This window comes from Helicoverpa zea, chromosome 9 (assembly GCF_022581195.2).
Source record: "Helicoverpa zea isolate HzStark_Cry1AcR chromosome 9, ilHelZeax1.1, whole genome shotgun sequence".
NCBI lineage: Eukaryota > Metazoa > Arthropoda > Insecta > Lepidoptera > Noctuidae > Helicoverpa > Helicoverpa zea.
The window spans coordinates 11,898,704-11,921,686 of NC_061460.1; the positions used below are offsets into that span (position 1 = coordinate 11,898,704).

General features: G+C 35.3%; 1 protein-coding gene across 2 annotated transcripts in view; it reads right to left on the minus strand.

Moving 5' to 3' along the window:
• LOC124632928 overlaps positions 1–22,983 on the minus strand; it is a 141,566-nt gene that overhangs the window by 7,411 nt on the left and 111,172 nt on the right. For both annotated transcript variants that reach the window (XM_047167943.1, XM_047167944.1), the window contains 3 exons: positions 14,984–15,047; positions 5,093–5,250; positions 3,831–3,935 (listed from right to left, as the gene is read on the minus strand). In XM_047167943.1, coding sequence (XP_047023899.1) covers positions 3,831–3,935; positions 5,093–5,250; positions 14,984–15,047 — 327 coding nt within the window. The remainder of the gene's footprint in view (positions 1–3,830; positions 3,936–5,092; positions 5,251–14,983; positions 15,048–22,983) is intronic.

The window sequence follows — 22,983 nt, forward strand, 5'->3', positions numbered from 1 at the left end:
ATTCTACAAAATTGGAGTGAGCAAAGAACTGCGATGCATTATCGGGAAATTAATAGCGTGGAAGGCATCTAACAAATAAATGTAAGATTCCCTTTGTTAAGATGGAATCGGGATCTCCAAAAGACTGAAGTTAGGAGTAAGATGCGATAACATGACATGGCAAACGATAGGGCAGGCCAGCTTGAAACCAAAAAAAAAAAATATCACCGTACTTTACCTATCTTTCACACATAACAGACAGTTATAAATGTAAAATTAGCCCTTTAATTAGCATCAAAATTGAAACTAACAGTTTTATTCACCGTTACAACTAATTCGAAAGATATAAAGATAGACATCTGGCTTCCTTTGGACCAGCAAATTATATAATTTGTATTCCACGACAGTTTACGACAGCCGCAATTAGTATCAATAGTAAAATCACTAGATGTAATTATAATTTGCATCTCATTTGAAGCTTTGAGGAAACGAGTGCTTTGGAAATTTATCTGTTTTAAAATGAAATTTATACGCTAGTTGGATGGTTTATTTTAACTTTTATTTATGTAATTGCTTTGCCTTTCATCCGGTACATCCAGCTTTATTTATGTAAATTAATACTGATAATATAAAACCATTACTAAATAAAAAATACACTAAGGGGAAAAATATCAAAATATTGGAACCTACTTATTTAGAATTATTATTTCTCTGCGCACATACTATTAAGGACATTTTTAGCATAGTGAAACCTATCTAAAATGTGACTGGTAAATCTGAAAATAATACTAAGCTAAACCTAGCTAAAGTTGGGATGTTCTTAAAAAAATCAAATTAAGATAAAAAAGGCAAAATAGTCCGCAGTTTTAATGGCTCTACGTTTAGCAACCCGTCCCTATCCGGTCCCTATTCTAGACGCAAGCGACACGCTATTATTTGCGGCCATCGCTTTGAATTCTTTTATTATTTCTACCCACACTACTTGCCACATTGAATACCTGATATATTTGTTCGTAAGATTGTACAGACAAAAATGTCTTCAATGTGGGAATCATATAGAAGTATTTTCGTTATTTACACAAACTGTTCATTATTTCAACGTACCTAACTAAATCTATATTAACATGAATATAAAATAAAATATCATAAATACCTATCATAAATAAAATAAAATAAAATAAAAATGAAAAAGAAACTTAAAAATGGCTTGTTTCTTGATAAATGTTTTCAACAGATTTTCAACTTTATCGCAACAGTGGAAGTTTAATTTTAGATTGGTAAATTTTGACATATTTGGGTATTTTGACCTGCTGGTATCTGTAAGTAGAGCAATCATCGGAACTTATTGTTTTTAGGCACTTGCTTCTTTCAATGGTTTCAACCGCATCCCGGAGACTACTCTGTGTACCTGGATAAAAGTAAACTATGAATAACCTATTAAACCTTTATAAATGGGCTAAGCCACACCGAAAGAATTTTTAAAATCGGTCGACTTGTTCCTAAGATAAGCGCGTTCAAGACAAACTGTTTGCCTTTATAATTTAAGTTTAGATTTAATTATCCATTATAATGATTATTTTGACTATTCATAATTTTAACTTCTTTTAATTAAAACATTTACTTTTCGCTCTGCTCATTAAATAAAATTACCGTTAAGTACATTTGAAGTAAAATTATTGTATGGTCGGTGTTTGTCAAAGGATTTTACGACTCATTTAAAATAAAGGTTATTGAATAAACCAAATGACATAAATTATTATGATAATAATCATTAAACTATGAATATAAGAAAACTGAACTTAATAAATTTTAATATCCTCATTAAGATCATGTTTTTTTAAGTTACTTACCTTGAATATGTACCTACTGAATATTTTTGAAAAAAGTATTTAATATTTCCGTTGAAACATAAGACTTTTAATTATAGACTTACAGGCATAAAATATCAATTTTATTAAACGTTTTTATAGTTAAAAAACTTTGATAAAGACTTTTAACTTTAAAACTGGAACCAATAAAAGTTAGCGAAGGCCCATAAAATGATTATTTCTGTATTTATTCAAGAGAGCGCGTTTATATTTGAGTACCTCATTTTTTTGGAATTCTTTTGATACTTTGTCAGTCTGTTATACTTTGGTACAAGTTAAAGTGGTAAAGCGAGTTTACTTTTTCGACAGATTTATTCTTCTTTTCCATACATTACCTATTATTGGTTTGGTTCGAAAGGTTGTATGTATTAATAATTCCACATGAGTTCAAGAGATCGGATTGGCAGTCACTTCATGTAAAGCACTGATACTAAGGGCTTTTCGATTAGACTGGAAATCGACCCCAAAAAAGTTGAAAAAAGATTTTTCCAATGGTATGGACTACAGAATACGTCTAAAGTAAAAACATTATTAATAATGAGTTCACAATTGATAAAATCGTATGCAAAAATTAAATAGTTTTGTTTAAAAATATACGAAAAAGTACCTCCATAATAAAATCGCGATTGCTTATGACTTGCACTAGAAAAGAATTTGCAACATTGTATTAAAGCATCCACTGGACTATAAAACTAGTTATTTTAGATACTGAAGCTACTGTTTAATATATTAGTGCAGTCATTATTACTCTTCACTTTATGGCGTGAAAAAAAGTAGATGGTATGAAGGTGATAAGTGCACGTTATGGAAATAAAGACAAAGTTGTAGTTTTTATGGATAATAGATAGAAATAATGTTCTTAGAAATGATTGTTCGTTCGAAGTGGACAAAGCCGACAAATATTTATTTTAAATTTCTTTTCTAATTAGTGCCTCGATGTGGAATAAAATAAGAAATGTTCGCTTACGAGACATTAACGAATCTACAATTGTTTGTGATCATGTTATTGATCACAAACAATTGTAGATTACAAAAAAAAAAATAAGATTTATTCTTTCAGTATACTCTTAGGTGGTTTCTTTTATATATGAAACTTTTATAGGTATATGAACCGACATTTATCCACATGATATTAATAGAATCAATTTGGAAATTATATCATACTCAATCAACTATCTTTTTGATAACACATATGAGATTATGTCTATGCCCTTGGTGACTCATTCCTTTCGGCATTACACAATTTCAAGATAAAGATATGTTTATTTCGCAATTTAACAATAAGGAAGTTATTGAAACATGAAATAATGCCGACATTTTCTAAGACGGAAAAATACATAGATATGCGTATTTCATAATATTCGCAATAATACAAGATTAATCATCAGTTCAATGATTTCATAATCACGCACTTTAACCAAGGAAGTATTATAGTTTATGATTCAGGTAAAAATTTATTAGAAGCAATAAAAGAATAAAGTGTTAGTTTCCGTACCCAGTTATATCTTTATGGTAAAGAGACATTCTGTAACCATCAATAAAATTCAATACATTTAGACCGATTTCACAGTTACATATTTTCTAAGCGCGGCCGCGTTGATTTCTAGAGTCATCGTTTGAACCAGTAGTAGTCAAAGCCAACCACTCTTACTCTGAAATAACTATTTTGATTTTCTTCTCTAAATACGTCTAACCAGGTCTGCTTTAAATCTCTCAAGAACCCGTTATAGGTTACTTATTATTCTTACGAAAATCAGTCGAGCCGTTTCGAAGGAGAAAATTGATGTATAGTATGTTTGCGTCTTAAATTAAGTAATCAAACGCATTTTCTTTTTTCAACAAACACCGAAGGAAATTTTTTTGATATTTAATTTAAAAATAAAGACAGTCGTATAAGCAGTATCTAACAGAAAATCTGTAAAATAAGATGAAGATGTTTATGTTGATGAGATGTGGTGTGAGGTGAAGATGGATGAAATTTACCTTGGAAACGACAGGCGGAGATCAGCTCTGAGTTTGGTGAGCAGCTCACTGGGAGTGCCGAACTGACGGAGTGTCATCTCCTCACCCACGCCCAGGCATGGGTTCCTGAAAGATATGGTTAAGTTTATAATAAATATTAATAACTAGCTGACCCGGCGCACTTCGTACCGCCTTTTCCTTATTTGCTCACCGTTTAGACCTACCCTGGACTGCGACAAACATTTTAAAACCAAAATCAGCTCAATCGGCCCAGCCGTTCTCGAGTTTTAGTCAGACTAACGAACAACAATTCATTTTTATTTATATAGATATAATGATCTGTTATAACTAGCTTTTAAATGCGGTGTATCCCTAGTTTCGCGAGAACTTCATCCCGCGCAATGGAATAACCTAAGAGACTTATTCTAATGTATTCGACTTACATCAGTGTGTGTATGTTTGTTCCTCTTTCACGCTAAAATTAATGAATTGATTTTCATGTAACTTGATAATATATAACAAGCTTTGTAGCTACCTACATCAAAATAATACTTCTTATCCATTATAATAAGTATGTCAAGTTTCAAAATCAGTTCAGTGGTTCTTGTGTAAAAGAGTACCACTTCCTCGTTTTTCATATTATGTAATGTGATCCAACGACCTTTGTTTTGTGCCATTTTCAGAAACAATAATTTCATAAAGATCTGACCATAGTGCATTGATCATAGACAACGTTTCCGAGAAAGTCAAGGAAGTTAGTTATTCTTTACAAAAAACTTATGGAATTGACGTTAGTTAATGATCATTAATGACGTTTGTAGTTATTGTCAACGTTTCTATACGTTTGAATGATGAATTGTTGCTAAAATCTTTAGATGGTCGAAACATAATGGTCTTTCTGTGCATTCTTAGTGCTGTAAGCTGCTTTTGTCTTTCTTGAATCCTTCCGCATAGTGCAAGAAATGCTTAAAACTAGGTATACTTACTCTTCCCCGCGGTTTTACCTAAGTCATGAAACTATGTACGGTAGGTATGCGGATATCAATAGAAACACTATATCTAAGGCAAAGCTCACATCAATTGCTTCAATAATAGTGCTTTAACATTAGCAGTTTTTTCACTAGTACGATCCAAACGATGCCGCATGAAAAATCCGCTTGTGTGAAAGCGCTCCGACAAACATACTCATTTTCGCAATTACTATCTGCGGTTATCTTTAACCTATCCATCAAAATCAGGGAAAGATAGCTTATAATAGGTAAGATATTCCCCATCTCCCGTACCTGAAGTCCTTACTACCCTGGCTGGGCAGGGTCCTGGACTTGTTGGCATCCTGTCCGACCTCTAGATCATACAAGCTCGCCCCGCCGGTCTTCTTGCCCCACTTTTTCAACGAAGTCGCGTAGTCCTCGGGATTGTAGATTGGAGGGCGCTGCTTGTCCTGGAAAGAAAATGGAAGTTGGATTATGCTGCAGTTTTATGCTGCCCTGGTAAGTAACAGACAAATTGCTACGTGAATTTGCTACGTCACCGCTCCGAAATTGGCCATCACTCTCACATCACCATTGACCTCACGATAATCAAAATATACAAGTACAACCAAAATATTTCTTAACTCTCATAGCAAGATGGGACGGTAATCCGACATGACCGGAGAGAGATCAGGCGCAGGACAAACATTTACGTTCTCTCCAATGCACGGGTGTATCAATCATTACATCATTTTCCAGGCTGTCTTATGAAAGTTTCTAAAACCCTTAATGCGATATCGGCCCGACCCGAGACCTCGGTCATAGTCACAGCAGTCGCGCCTACGAACACTAGACCAGCGAGGCAGTTAAATAAAGCAAATACTGACACATGTACCTACCCAATGACTCGTTACTCTAAAAAACCTACAGTTCTACCCTTTATTCCTTTTATCTATTATCCATAGAAGTTTTTCACTTCCCATAGAAAGAGTTAAACCGCAACAATAGCTTATAACACGGAGCATTTATTTTATGTAATACAAATTGTTTTAATTGTTCCCCACAATGGCGCCACCGTATCATTAACTTTGTCAGTGGGAATGTTGTTATCTCCAAGATTTACATGCTCCGTGGTTTTAAAATGCGCAAAGGCATGTAGTAGAGATAATTAATTTTAACATGATGATCATTATGTAGTAAACTTACTATGTTATTGTGTGAAGAAAGGATGACACTAAGTAGGTACTAGGTATGTCTTTGTTATGAGTTCAGGTATTCGATATTAGAATTGAATAGAAAATGTACGTACCTATGTTTTTTTTAGGAATACTTGAAAGTGGTTAGAAATAATGTTATGGAGAAGACATGCTGCGCCGACCCCAAATAAAATTGGGATAAGAGCAGGAGGATGATGATATTTTTTATTGAGCGAGAGTTGAACTACGAATATTGAGATATACTTATGAATTTCAAAACTCTCAGTTCTAGATAAGTAAATGGTTTTGTAGTTTTGGCGTGAAAGCGAGACAGTCAGAGTTACTTTCGCATTTATAATATTAGGAAGGACGGGTTTAGGAATGTACTAATTTATATAATATAGTAACAAAATCTTTACGTTTACATCTTCATCAAAATTTTGCTCTGCCCTATTTTATTCAGACATCTATTGAAAGTATCTGAACTCTTTGATTTTATCAAAATGTAGATTTAGGTTAGATGTCAAAGATAAGATAAGTACTATTAAATAATAAGAATAAAACTGAGTAAAGTGCACAAAAATACTGGCTAGACTGGTTAGATTTTAAGATAACATGACCTATAATTTAGTAGACGATAAACCCAGTAACCTAGATTGAAATGATAAAGTAAATATGTATATCTCAATGACACGACCGGAGAGAGATCAGGTATTCCGAGGCACGGGAATATCACCACCAACATTCAGACTTCGGGCTACTTTGTAAATATTTTTGAAACTCACAAAGTGACCCGACCAGAGAAGCGAACCCAAAACCCCGAGCAATCCAGTAGATACAAATGCGTTCACTAGACCAAAGGACCATTCGAAGAATGTATCTTAAACAATTAAATACGTTCAACTGCGTAAAAACGAGAGCTATATAATTACCAAAATAACCGTTGAAACACTTTCTCAAAACAACGTATTATTAAATGTTACGTTACACGTTATTTTCAACGTAACGTTAACCTAACCTGTTATTAAGATGGCGTATTTTTGCAGTTCTTTTGAAATCTTGATGGTGTGTTGTTATCTATAAGAATTGAGTTGTTATATTGTATAATAGGAGAATAATAAATAAGTATTATTTAAGTCTACATCCCGCAACAATAAATTGTAATTTTATGTGCAATTAGCAAAGTCGTAAATGGATTATGGATGGTGAAAAACCTTCGCATTTGGACGTTATTATGAAAGGTCTACTGTTTCAAAAAATGTGAATGAAGAGTGAATAGTAGCTGCTTACCTAGGTAATAAATAATTATCTATTTAACAGTTTATCCGTCAGTTGCACAAAGCTTCTGTAAATCTATTGCTGACTCTTTCTTTGTCAATGAGATAAAAAGTGTCAACAATAGATTTAATGAAGCTTTAACTTTAATGGAGCTTTGTGCAACTGACGGTATGTACACAAATGACTCAAAAAGAAGAATATAACAATCAAGTACAAAAGCACTGCTTATTTCTTAACATATGGGAGAGTTAAAAACTGCATCTCTAAAGTTAACAAAACTCAAGAACCAATCAAAAATACATATATTTAAGCGGTTTTTCTAGATTTTCATCAAACTCCTCGGTATGATACGTCATCCATAGAGTATTTAAAAAAAAAATTGATGATCATAAACAATTAAAAAATCGCATGTTTCAAAGACAAACGAAATAAAACATGTTAAAACCATGCAACAAATGTTCAAACAAAAAGTTCTCATGTCATAATAAATTTATAAAAAAGCGTTACATCTGAAGTTATATCACAATTACGCGAAATATGTAGATGATTCATTAAGATTACTATTTATGATTCAATGGGCGAATTAATTACTGAACAATTAAAAAGAAATTAACCGTCGTACCAAAAAAAACTTCAAAACATCTGTTGAACACTTGTCTAAAAAATGACAGATTATGACGTTGAAATAAGGTCCGTTAAGCAGCCTCACTTTTTTTAGACAAGAGTTCAACAGATGTTTAAGTTTTTGTAGTAAGTGTTTAGAAAATATGCAGGGATTTTCTTCCTTTTAAAATGATCATGATTTTCAGGGCGTCTCCGGTAGTAGCCACTATTTACCTGGATAAAAAGTATCCCATAACCTTCCTTGATAAATGAGCTATCTAACAAAGAAACACTTCAAATCAGAACAGTAGTTCCTATGATTAGCGCAAACAAACAATATCCTCAGTTGCATAAGATAGTTCAGAAAGATAGATCTGCAAATATTTAGCAGTTGTATATTCTAATACTATAGGACTATACCACAATATAACAAAAAAACCTGAACTAACTTAACTATAGACACTTAATTTTACCAACATTTTATAACAAGACACAATTTTCTAGCAACTAATTATCTAATAACTACAGTTAACGCTTGCACAAAAAACAGTAAAGTTAATTGCGTAAAAAGGAATGCATCATACATTAATAATGTGAAGAAAGTAATTGAGTTCAACAAACGGACCACGGCTTACGTCCAGCTGTTTGAGTTGTGGTCCAAGTTATAAAATATAGTTTTTGTAGCGTAGGTACTCTAATTTTGGATGTATCGACTACCTATTTCGGGTAACCCTATAAAAAAAAGGTTACAACCTTTCTTCATTACATTATATTGGACGTATTGCGTTAATATTAGAATCTAATGGTCTAGTTTCAAAACATCTTATATAGTGGCGTACTCTCAACGCAATTCAGCAAACAACTAGTCTTCAGCTTCATGATATAGGTATTTAGCAAACAAACCAACTCTTCAGCTTTTTAGTACCTATAAGTATTTAGACATAAATGAGAAGACCTGACAGCTAAATGATTCATCTTAAATTTGTTAGCAGAAAACATGATCTTGTCACATTGTTTGTTGTTTACCTGTCTGAAGTTTACAATCTCAAAATTATAATTTTGTACCCAATCTGGTATGATTTTTTTTATCACATTTTATCAAAAATTGGCATGCCTTGTGCCTTCAGCTTAAAGTAATTTAATCATTTAGAAGAGGTGCGGGTCCGTATATCTACTGAATGTATTATTATCTACGTTAATTTGTGTCTGTTGCTAAAAATAAGTTCCTGATCTTTATCTAGATCGTTAGATCTTAGACTGATAAGATTAATAACATGATTTTTAATCATTCTGTTTATAGATGATCAAGATTAGAACTTGTGTTTTTACATGATTCATAGATGTGACTGATTGTTATGAAATTATAACAAAGAGAAACTGAAGACATCAGGACACACACTGATGTATCTATAAATGAATTCATAAATACATCCTTTTTAGACCTTAACTAGACCATATACATTCCTAGATACTTCTATACTTTTGAAGTAAGTTTATGAGTCGGTTCTATAGCTGCAAATATGCAGGCAAACGTCAGATAATTAAGAGTAACTGATAGATATAGAGATAGGCAGTCACTTCTTGTAAAGCACTGGTACTCAGCTGAATCCGGTAAGACTGGAAGCCGACCCCAACATAGTTGGGAAAAAGGCTCGGAGGATGATGAAGCTTGGGGGCGATGATCATGAAAGTGTTGCCACAGCGATCGTGATAAATGTGCCACGGCTTCTCTCATAACTTGTACCACACACCAAAAGCAACAAATTCCGTATATATTATGAATAAAACAGTAACAAATGAGTGCTGAGATGATAATCTGAGAGGAAACGGACGGTAATTGCCGTACATAACACGACGGAATGAAAACCTATTGTTATGTATATAATGTTTAACATTTAATGAGCGGCTTGTAAATAATATGGGATGACGTTTGGCGTAGTTTTTTTTTTTGTAGTAAATATGACATGTTTATATAATAAACTGGCATTGTGATTTGTTTTAGGAGAAATCATCATCTGCTTTACCGAACTATGTTGGGTTCGGTTTCCAGTCTAATCGAATGCAGCTAGGGACCAGTGTTTTACATGGAGCGTCTGCCTATCTGACATCTACAATTCAGTTGCCCAGTCAAAGCGAGACAAAAAGTTTGGTTTAAGAATTGTAACTTTTTTGAATATTAAATAATCATTTATGTGCTAAGTTTCATCCCACACCGTTCCGAAATATAATATGTGAAAGAGCACAAGTACGGTAGGTACTTACTCACTACGTAATATAACTCGGCATCACGAAAGTTAGTATTGCAAACTTACGGCCGGTTCACACATGTCTCCGTTTTACTGTTCCGTTTTATCGTGTACGTTTTGTCGATGGCGTATGTAGTTGTATGAGTGACTTCACACATGGCACAGTATTCTGTATACAGTAAAAAATATCGCTCCGTACAAAAATTACATTCGTATAAACGGAACAGTAAAACGGAGACATGTGTGAACCGGCCGTTAAATGCAAACTTTCATGATGACGAGTTAAAATTCAAAAGTAAATAAACTTTGTAAGGGAATTGAACATGAGATGAAAAATATATTAAAAAAAAAACATATTTTTCTAGACAAACGAGCAAAACGGCGTCTTTATGCCTCATTGAAACTAAAAACCTCAAACCACAATAAATTAATAACAATAACAAAGCTGTCAAACATAATTTGCCTCACACATATGAAGTTACGTAATTATTCACACTGAACTTTATGCGAATAAACATGATGCTTGATAGGTGTGGCAATGCAAACATCATGTTGTATCGCATTTGTCAATTTGAAATTGAATGTCATTCATTGTGAAACTTGATGAGCATGTGAAGTTCTAAATTCAAATTCGTTACAGTCATTTGTTGTGTGCCAGTCAGTAAATTATGGATATTTTGATTCAAACTTTATGGAGCTATAAGACGTTTTAAGCTAAGCGTCCACTTATCGGTATCGTACGCAACGGACGTATCGCACGCAACGGATCGTAGTATTATTTATATAGAAACTCAAACAAGTGCGTCCACCTGTCCGCATCGTACGCATCGCACATCTTGTTTGAGTTTCTATATAAATAATACTACGATCCGTTGCGTGCGTTGCGTCCGTTGCGTACGATACCGACAAGTGGACGCTTAGCTTATGGCTCCATAATTTTGCATGTTACTACAAAGCAATTTTTTCGCGGTTTCACCCGCGTCCAGTGGGTTTTACTGCCCGTACTCGGATAAAATATTGCCTCTACATAAATATTATTCGGCAAAAGTGTAGCTTGTCAACAGTGAAAGAATTTTTCAAATAAATGGCTCCAGTCTTTTCGGATCCCCTAGGTTTAAATAAAAAAGAACTGTTCCCTTTTTAATATATTACATAGTACAAGAATATAGATTTTTTCCTCCACATTTATTTTTAGTAGGTTTCATACCGTTAAGTGATGTTTTAATCCCGTAAGTAAAAGAAAAAATATGAGTTACCATATTTAAAGTATATTTCTCTGGAAAAAGCAACAATTTTTCTCACATTAGACTCGCATTCGTAATGACAAAAATGACACATACTTACCAACTTATATTTTCAGCCAGTAAATATGTTGTTGTCTTTTCCGAACCTTATGTGAACGCAATAAAGTTCATATTGACATTAATGTGTTTTTAGAATGGCAGTGTAATGTGGTAATTGGGTGCACTATTGTAGTACCAGTGATAGCTTTATTGAATTCCTTACTCTAGTTATTTAGAGACGTAGACTATTATCTGAAGAAAATAGTTTTTTAAAGACAGTTAAAGAAACATGATTTGCCTGGGTGTGTGATAGGTCCATATGTGTCTACATATGTTTTCATGTTTTTTTACATGTTTTACCTATGTTTTCCCTCTGAATCCTGAAAACCAGTCTTAACAAAGGTTGTCATGACAATTCAGTGACAACTTCCAACGATGTCATGCCAACTTCCTGTATGTTTAAAGTTTCGCCTAGTTTATTTTTATTTATTTTATTTTTATTTATTTAGGAAACAAACAGTCTCTTACAAACTAATGATTACAAAAAAAATAAAATACATACAGACTTTGAGTTCCATAACGTTAAACCAAATGACCAAATGAAATAATTTAAGACGATTATCTGGTCGGACTAAACTACTATTGCCTTAAAATGAATTCAGTTAAAAAAAAATGATAACGCTGAATAAAAATAGTATTCTAAAACGACGAAAATTCCTCAGTTCTTTGCTTTATTTTTTAATGTTTATAATACTTCAAGTTGGATCTTAACATTGTCTAGTCAAGCCTAGCAGTGCAGCTCTGCGGGATTGTTCGAGGGCTGCGGGATTGTTCTAAAGAGTTACCGCGGTCCTGGCACATAAAAGGCCTACGACGGAACACGATGGTTTTTAGTCAGTAAGAGTCTAACACTCCCTCACCGCTGCTAACCAACCTAACCTAAGTACCTAACCCACAGCGGGAGGGGTCATTTGATGATTTTTGACGTCGTTAAAAAAATAAAAACCTAGGAGTGCAGAATCGCACAGTACTGAGTGATGTCACAATAACTTTAGTTCGCGCCTTCACCTGAATCAATCAATTGATTCTCCGTATGTTTTACCCACACAAAATGTTGCATTCTACATAAATCAAAGGTAAAAACTGTTTGTCGTTTATGTAATGTGATACGTCTGATTTTTTGCCGTATACATTGGGGTAAGTGACACAATAAATGGATCAATAAAAACGCCGTATAGGTTGATAAATCATAAGGTGCGCTCGGTCCGTGGCCCGGTGACAATCTTGACATAGCATGATTCTCCATGTTTTGGAAGGCACGTTAAATTGGCAGTAGTTACTGGTTGTCGAAAGTCAGAAAGTCTGATAACCAGTCTTATCAAGAGTTATTGGGTTATCCCGCTTTTGTAGGTGAGATGTAGGTATTTGCTCCATGCAAAACACGACATTCAGCTGTATAAGGTTAGACTGGGACGACCCCTTAAATATGTATATGGTAAAAGGCTGTGCAGATGAAGTAAGAATCCTATGTTGTATATATTTTTTACAATTATCGCGTTTTTTCAAGCAAAATAATAAACAGACGACAATAAGTACATTCACCTCAACTTACGAGTAACAAGTCGTAATAATAATTTATAAGCATTCGTTCGCACGCTCTCGTTTTCTATAAGTTTTTGTTAATTTCGACACGCGAACTTACCATGACTGACAAAATTAATGTTTGTGAACTACAATTGTAAAGCTAGAACATGGTAATTGTATGGAAAGAAAGACTAATGAAATTAGAAAGAAAGTGCGCTGTCTACCTACTGATTTATGTCTGAGACTTCTGTTGGGATGACAAGGGATTTTACTGAACGGGAAAGTTATTTTATTTAAGTACGTTTTTTTTTGTATATAGATTGAATGTAAAGTAAGGTTTCCACAAACCTACCTATCCCTATATGCATATTTACTTACCGTAATCGTATCAATCAATCGTTTTAATGTGAAAACGTAACCAACTCAGTTACTCATATTTATGAACCTAACGCCCATTTTCACCAACAAATACCTAAAGTTAGGGATCCTCTGAGAGCATTTAGGGAACACTTAATACGAATTTCGTTTGCACCAAAGTTTAAGTGTTCCTTATAACCTTTAAGTGAAGAGGGAGCCCTTATACTAAGTGAGACTTTGTTAGGGAAACGTTAAGAGACTGTTGGTGAAAACTTTTTTTTTTATATAATTGCTTGCCTACCTACTACCTACTTCTTACATATGTTGTACTTACTATAAAACCATATAATATTTTGATTGTAAATAAATAAATAAATTATAAATCGTTAGGAATAGAGAAAAATACAACTAAAATATGTAAATGTACAAATGCAATAGACGTCGTTCTTTTCAGCATCAAGATCAATTACCAGTTGTCAATTAGTAAAAGATAGATATTTGATTTATATCCAGAGCATTCTTTCTTGAAATTATTGTTCTCTCTGCATACAAGCACGCAACTTGGTTTCAGTCATAAATTCGTTATTAATACGTAGCTATTAAGTTTCAAGTCGTAAATTATTTTTATTAGAATCAACATTGCGATTCTAATCCTAACTACTATCATGTGAGTTTGTTTGGTTACGCTTTCGTAACAAAACAATTTAGATAAATAGAGATCATCTATCTTTTTTATATAAAGGTAGGACCATAGAGACTATACTTACATACGTTTTTGTCCAATTATATCTAAATATTTTTTTATTTGATTTGCGGAATAATTTTGATTTATGTTAATTGTTATAAATCTTAGATCTGGTTTGAAAAAAATCTTTTAGTGACAGACCAATATAAATATAAACCAATTCAGGTCACTCGCAAAAATGCCTTATGGTCGCTGCATACAGCGGGCGGGGCGCGACGGGACGGGACGGCGACGCGACGCTGAGTAGTTGTAATGTACTAGATATTACGGACGACGTCACACAGAGCCGTCCCGCTCGGCGCGACGGTAACTGTCGCGCCACGCCGCCGTCGCGCCGAGCGGGAATACAAGTCACGTATACAACGCACACGAATACAGGCGGGGCGGGACGTGATCGCGCCCGCAGTGTGACCGATCCCGTCGCGCCAGCGCCGCGTCGTCGCCCCGCCACGCCGCGCCCCGTCGCGTCGCGTATAATCTTCGGACGTATTATATAAAGGATGTCGGTATTGATGATTATGAAGATGAACGTTGACAATAAACACAAATATTTAAGTTAATCGGATAATGTGAGGAATGGACAATCAATTATTAAATAAACTTACTTTGGCGCACAGAGTATTGGTATGGTACATTATTTTATGAGCCTCATTGTCGTGTCGTCGGTCTATAAGAGTACGGGAGTAGAGAGTGCACCTGTGTCCATGACCATTTTTTTGTGGTCAATCGTCAAATGTTTCTCGATTTAGGTGCAGTGGCAGGAAGAAGCAGATATTTACTGGCAAAAACCCCCTTTTGTCCCTATGGAGCCCTCTGTGTACCAGGGCCGTGGTACACAGAGATCCATATATGTACACCATAAACTGCATTTGAATAGATATGGAAGAGTAGGTATTTATAGGACTACATACCTTAGAGACGGGCTCTTCGCTCCAGCCTCCGCAGTTCGCCATGCCCTCCAACAGAGTGAGTTCACTGAAACAAACAGATACATTCCTATTAATAAATAACCTAAATTAAATAATAGAATATCGTTGCATATCATATTAGCAGGATGCCGACCCAACAAAGATGGAAAATGATAAATAAATGTGGCAGGAGCTTTCTTAAGAATCTTCAAGTGAGGTAAAAGAAAACGGGGTCTTTCGTCATCTCACCACACTTAACTCACCACGAATGTGTTCAGTTGGTGAAACTCAAATTTTTTACATTTGATGTCCTCCTAGCCGATTATCGGCTACGGCGGCTGTTCTCATGTAAGGAGATTAGCCAACTGCGCAGGACATATTATAGTGCACAAGCATTTGCGCAGACACAGGTGCACTCCCTATTCCTTCACTCTCATAGCCCCATGGGACGGCAATCCGACACGACCGGAAAGAGATCAGGCGCAGGACCGACATTTACGTGCTCTCCGATGCACGGGTGAATCAATCACCAATTTCCATGCTTCGGGCTGCTTTGTGAAAGTCTTCTAAAACCCACAAAGCGATTTCGGCCCGACTCGGGAATCGAACCCGAGACCTCGTGCTCAGCAGCCACACTTGCGACAACTAGACCAACGAGGCAGTTTTTACATTTATCATGTCGTCAACTCGACACGTCAAGATTTTGATGCGTGTTCAGTTGGTGAAACTTAAATTATTCACTTTTATGTTTTCACCAACTCAACACGTTTTATAATTTAACCCGATTTTAAATAAAAAGTACAGTCAACAAATGAATGTATTCATTTTCTGTGTCACAAACATCATAGGCCACTGAACGTCAGCTTAGCAAACGCGAACATGGACTCCCAAACTACTTAGTACAAGTACTAGGAAATCATAAGTGCATTGAAGCCAGATGCATTAGCAACTTTTAAAAATTTTCTACAATAAAATAATGGTATTGAAAACGAATCATTGTTTGTCACAAGTACTAGGGTAACAGAACTGAACAGAAGATATTCTATCTTCAATATTAATCGGATTGCTAAGTAATGCACATATTTGTTTTTCTACAATTTATCGACAGAAGACTTTTCAAGTAGTGTCTGTAATTCATAATACTTTGTTTTTATTTGAGTTTTACTGAAAATCGCCAACTGTTTGATTTTCATTATTCCTCACGTACTATGTTCGTTTTCTTTCTCACTATGGTCTACTACTGCCATTCCGTTTGCTTGTCAGGTTCATAATCGCAATCGTAATAATATCACAATCATTTAACTTAGACTAAGGTAAATAATAACTACAGAGGTCAATAAAAATTAAATCTTCTGTTCAGTTCTGTTACCCTAGTACTTGTGACAAACAATGATTCGATTTCAATACCATTATTTTATTGTAGAAAATTATTAAAAGTTGCTAATGCATCTGGCTTCAATGCACTTATGATTTCCTAGTACTTGTACTAAGTAGTTTGGGAGTCCATGTTCGCGTTTGCTAAGCTGACGTTCAGTGACCGATGATGTTTGTGACACAGAAAATGAATACATTCATTTGTTGACTGTACTTTTTATTTGAAATCGGGTTAAATTATAAAACGTGTTGAGTTGGTGAAAACATAAAAGTGAATAATTTAAGTTTCACCAACTGAACACGCATCAAAATCTTGACGTGTCGAGTTGACGACATGATAAATGTTAAAATTTTTATTTATTATATTTGATTTCAAGAAGTATTTACATAATATTTACATTAATTTTTAAAATTAATGTAATTTTAAAAATTAATGTAATTAATTGTTAAAATTTTGAGTTTCACCAACTGAACACATTCGTGGTGAGTTAAGTGTGTTGAGATGACGAAAGACCCAAGAAAACGACATAAAGAACAATTTTGGCGATGTTATAAAATAACTTCGTCTGTTTTACTATTACAAATCCACAAGCAACTGCATTTACTTTATTAATCAACACATTCTTAATGAAAGAACACTTTAACTATAACTTCCACTTTTACAAACAAATATAAATCAAGCCACAATCATCAATTTCCCCGCGCATTCCACGGCAATCGCTCGATACTCGCGTTCCATTTCCATCAACATCTTAAAAGGAAATCCACATGAAAATGTATAACTAGCATTCTATTCAGCCCACTTTCTTCATAAAATACAGAGTATTATAGAATCGCCTGCAGAAGAAATTTCTAACTGTCACAAAAGAACTCTTGCTCTGAATAAAATGTAGGTGATTGGAGGTCTAGTTACATTGGTCGGGAAAATTGATGTCATTTTCGTAATTGTGCTATTGGTTTGATGTCTTTCAATCGGATTGCATGTTGGAAAATTATTATGTTCTTAAAGTCGTTTGGGTTTGATTTCTTGAAGATATTCAATCACATTAAACTAAGGAGATTAATATGTAGCGGTACCACGTTCCACCGCGGTTCCTACTGCTCAGTTCATCATCTGCCTAGCTTTTTCCCAACTATGTTGGGGTCGGCTTAAAGTCTAACCGGGTCCAGCTGAGTACCAGTGACTTACAAGGAGCGACTGCCTATCTGAACCCCTCAACCCAGCTACCTGGGCAACCCAGCACGTATCTATTTCTCAGTACACACCTTAGAAAAACTGTGACATTATGTATATCGTGAAATATTGTTCAATGACCAAAAGTATAACACACTGATCCAATAACCGATTTCCGTTCATATAACACATGCAAATCGATTAGACTTACCGATTACACAATCGTAACGTCTTTTAGAATCGAGAATCGGTTACGTAAATCGATTTTTGGGTGATCGAGTGCTGTGTGGAAGTAGTGACTACCGTATCACCTGGTTATGATAATTTGAATAGGAAATAGTTTATGTAAAATCATGTCGGTCAATAGGTTAAGGCATGCGCATGAAATATAAATGTGCGTGTTAGAGACTGCTATCAATAAACTTTAGTCCAGTGCTACAGGTTACAGTTATGGAAACCATCTTGAGGAAATGAAAAGTCTTAAATCTCAACTGTCTTGCAAGCATGGTGATCAATGGACAGTTCATCTTTGTTTGATATTAAGCTTTTGTTGATTCTTTTTGTATTACCGCAATAGCAATAATAAACCTTTCTTCCATGATCTATTGGTACCTACTAATCATGTAAAGCCGAAGAGTTTTATTGTTTGCTTGATCACGTGCGACTCTTGGGAACTATTGTTGCGAAATGAAAAATTATTGTAGTGTTACATACTGAGGAAGCTTTAAGCTATTTTTTATCTGAATACACGCAGTAATTTCTAAGGGACGCGAGTGAAACTGCCTTCGTAAGCCAGTGAGTTCCTAACTAGGTAAAATAGCACACCTTCCATTAATAAACTAAATGAGATTTTTGCTCAAGTACCGTATTCCCAACACATTACCATATCGGAAGCTATCCCCATAAATACCACCGTATCTTCATAATTTAAGCCCCATCGGAATATATAATCAAGCCCATAAAATCTGTTGGCGTGTTTTAGATAGCTAAATTGTAGGGTACTGGTACACCCCGTGAGGAGTTGGCGTGATAAAGTCATATACCAGTAGCTGCCTTCAGGGTACTACGGTATATTGAAGAGTTAGGAGTACGTAAAGGTTAGGTAAGTAGTTAAAAGGACTGCATGACAGGAGATTGTGGCTAAGTGCTGGTGACAAGGGTCGATTGATATTAAGGGTTCCATCTGTGGATGGGCGACCAATGTTTTTATGAAGAATTCCTCCGTGTTTGGAAGACACCCGACTGGCATTTGTATCTTCGGCATTCGCCAAGGATATTCAGAAGCTAGAAAGTGTGACCAATAACTACTTATATATAGTCTGATGAATAACCAATCTTACCACGGTGATATTGGTCTATTTAGGTAACTTAGGTTGAGAAGGTCAGATAGGGCAGTCGCTCTAATAAGACACTGGTATGATCATCGACAAGGATATTGAGCCACGACCTTCACCTGCGCAGAAGTGATTTATTGGTTTATTGCCATAAGTGATGAGAGCTCATTATCCGTGCCGATAACTATACTCAGCTGCATCGTACATAATTTAGAAAAGGCTAGGTAGTTGGTTGAAAAATACCTAAATATAACGTAATATACATAAATACGTATCTATGCTTCGCAATTCCCTGGTACTTATTCTAAAACTTCGCAAAGAGGAATCATTGCCTCATGACGTCACAAATAACATAGATGATAAAATAATATAGACGCGACATAACAGGATAGGCAATAATGTTTGCGGGACCGAGACGAATGGTGTCCCCGATAGTGTAGCGGGTTCGATTCCCAGCTGATGTTATTGTTATCTAGAATTATAGGTTAGATTGTGGTTTGTCGGAATTGCTGTGTTTGCTGGTTATAATAATTGGTCTTATCTTTGTATGTTGGTTGGTGGTCAAATTCAGGGTATAAAACAGTTGTTTCGAAATGATTTTGAAAACATAATATAGAACCTACGTTTTTTGTCACTGATCATATGATGCTATGATGGTAGATTGAACCAATCATTTCCATAAGAGAATTATACTGGAAAAAACATATCTCCTTGTGGCAAAAAGAGACACCTTAAGCTTCTTGCACCCCTCAAAGTCAAAGGTTTATATTTCATAAAGACTTATTATAGGTATTTAAAAACGTCAAAAGCTAGATACACGGTTCCAAAGACTGGGTCTTATTGAGACTCATGTGGGCAACCAGACAGTCCTTTATCAATAAATGATAAGAACTACATACTAGTTCCTTCACGGAGAGCCTTACAAAGTGCGTGTAAGATAAAAAGCTGAAGCTAAGTAATTCATCAAGCATCGTCACTGTGCCTCCGACAACGTCAAACTTAGATATAACAAGTTTGTATTGACAGCTGACTGTAGAGAAGTGCGTATGTATGAGGTATAGAGCCTGATACTTGTGGCTTGATTTATTTATTTGATCATAAATTAAGATTTCTAAACAATGTGGTTTTTATTGTTCCTTTGTAGTAATAATAAGCTGAATGTGCAATTTAGTGCTTCATCGCGACCCTATTCATAAAAATTGTATTAAGGGCCAGCATAGTATGTTTTCTTACCTATATCATATTAAACACTCGGACGTCATCGCATTTTGATTTAACTATTTATGAAAACATAACTGTTATTAGGTACCCATATTGTAGTGGTTAAAAAAATAAACTCAGGCGCAATAAGCATTTCTTTAAATAGAGAATTCATCTTTATTAGGTACTAAGAGTACATTCAAGGATGTCCATGGTTTGTCTATTTCATACTTAAACACTACATAAGGAACTTGAGATTCAACTCACGTGTTCTAAGAAAAAACATGACGATACATAATCGCGACTAGGACCACGCTTTTTACAATATTATCTAAGACTTAATAAATAAATAATTATTCCGGACACGTACAAACGGTTATTCGAGAATCGATTTATAATCTACTGCATAATTCATGTTTCGAGAGACTGTAATCGATTGACACGTTACGATACTCGTATCGATTATATCGATTAGAGAATCGAGAATCGAGTATCTGTCATCCTTGGAATAAGTTAATCTGGTAGATATTGTTGGGAACATGGAGAACAAAATGACTAGCGGAGATGTCATAACACAAAATCTACTAAGAAAGTAGCGCGCCAAAATGCGGATATTCGAGAGACAAGGATACGCCTTCTAGTGCATTATTTTCAAAATAAAATCACCAATCAATCAAGACCATCTTTGACATATTGGTTGTGATTTGACAAGGAACCCGAACGTATCTTTAGTTCTAGTAACTGATCATGCCTACCGTACATTACTTGACCTACACGAAGGCGCCTAACCTACCTTCTATATGGTATCTCCGCTATTCCTTCCTCCGTGGTTAATCTTTAAGTTAGCGTTAGGAATAATATGCTTTATCATTGTCTCGCGATTATAGGAAATATGTTATGTAATGAATCGATTTGTAAGCAATAGTTAAGTTAGCAGATGCTACTTATGCCAACGCTTTGGCAGCGGTGCCAAGTAACCAGTAAAGCCTACTTAGACTTTTAAGTTGAAACTAATGAATATATCAGTTCTAACTATGAGGTATATCTATGAATTGATTAAGAAATGGGTAGAGGTCCGACATCAAAAATTACACAGATCGTTAATCTGTGTAATTTTGATGACCACTTTGCAGACGAAAAAATACAAGCCTAACAGATTTTGTATAATCTTGTTGACAGCAGAATTAGGCGTAGCGTACTTAAGATATGTTCCCGCCACCTATACAATGCTTTATTTTATGTTTAGGTAAATGCTACATATACTTTTTACCGATAGCCCTTAACTATGGAAAATTGTAAAAAACCTTGTATAAACACATTCTCACACCTTCTGTTAATGCTTAAACGAGGTTTGCCTTTTTTTTATTTGCCACGAACAAGAACTAAAACATCCACAGCTTATAAGCCATAAACTACAAAATATTGCTATAGTTATGAAACCTTACGGTGGTCTAAGGCAAGCATTCATATAAAATTCCCGCATAATCCCCAACTTAAAACCATCACAGTTGGTTAAAACCCGCATAATTATGTATACGAGATAACCCGCACAACACTATTATCGATACCAGAACTCGATATCGATAGAATGTCAGGGCCATTAGAGATGTACACATGTCGATAAAATCGGACGCGCCAACAAGATATGGATTTAATTAGTGTTGTGGTGGAGTAAATTATAGGGATGTGCGTATTTTGAAAGACTTTAGGAATGTATTTTTTTCCATTATGGAAATAGAACGAGATAACATTCCTAGGTACATATTAATACCTCCTTCTGTGAGGACGTCATGTCACAGAAGGAGTCGGCGGAGCGCGTGCGGGAGAGCGACCCTCTCGCGGCGCCGCACCGCAGACGAAGAAGGGGTGGAAGACGGCGAACACAACGTCCGTCCCCATCCGCCCTGGGGGGTGATCAGCGGGCGACAGGCGCGGGGGCGCCACCGCCTGCATCACAAAGATCACCCCCTGTGCTCCGGCCATTATAAGGACCCCTCCCCACTGGAGGGAGTATGAGGGGCCTGCCGTTAGGCGGGCAGTCGCCGGTGGGGGACTGGACGCCATAGATTCCCAGACCCCCTCCACTCAGGCGAGGTCGGAGTGCCGCTGGGCCTTTTTAGTGGGTATACCGGGAACGTCTTTACCGGGGAGTCCCTCATACCCTCTCCCGTCCCCCGACGGGAAGGGGATGCGTAATAGCATTTTTAGCCCAGCGACAACAAAAAAAAGGTATATATTCCTAGGATATGCATTTGAAACGTAAATTTAACATCAATATTAAAATAGGCTTTCTAACCCGTAAAAAATGTGCAGAGGAAACAATAAGATGCAACCTAAAAACCAAGATATTCAAATACCTAAAAAACTTGAATTTCTCGCTAAAATCGTGAAAGTCAGTTACATTCTCACGCCCTTTGTAAGTAGGAATACTTAGCGCTTATTTTATTTTACTAAAAAAAAAAAAATAAGAAAAGCATAACAAATCACGAATTTTAAACTTGTCTATGGTTTTTGTGCAGGGAGGAAAAAAGCTGTTCTTGCACTTTCTGGTCTCATTTTTTACGTTGTTGTATACCTATATTTTTTATACATATTTCGTTTTTCAATTAAATTTGGAATAACTGTATTAACTGTAATTAATATTTTTGATACACATACATTACCATTTATAACAATTTAAGAATAATGTAAACATGTTTAAGCCCAACTATACTGACATCATAAACGTCCGCTTTTCTTAAAACAAACTGTTTACTTTGAACTTCTATAAAGTGATGATCAGGTTTAATGAATTTAGGCCTTAATCTCTTGTATGTCGCTAATAATAAAACAATAGAAAATCAGTTGTCCCGCTATTTTGCTATATTGTATCTGCGTTCCAACATACAACTAGTTAAATCAACAAAACCCATATCAGCATT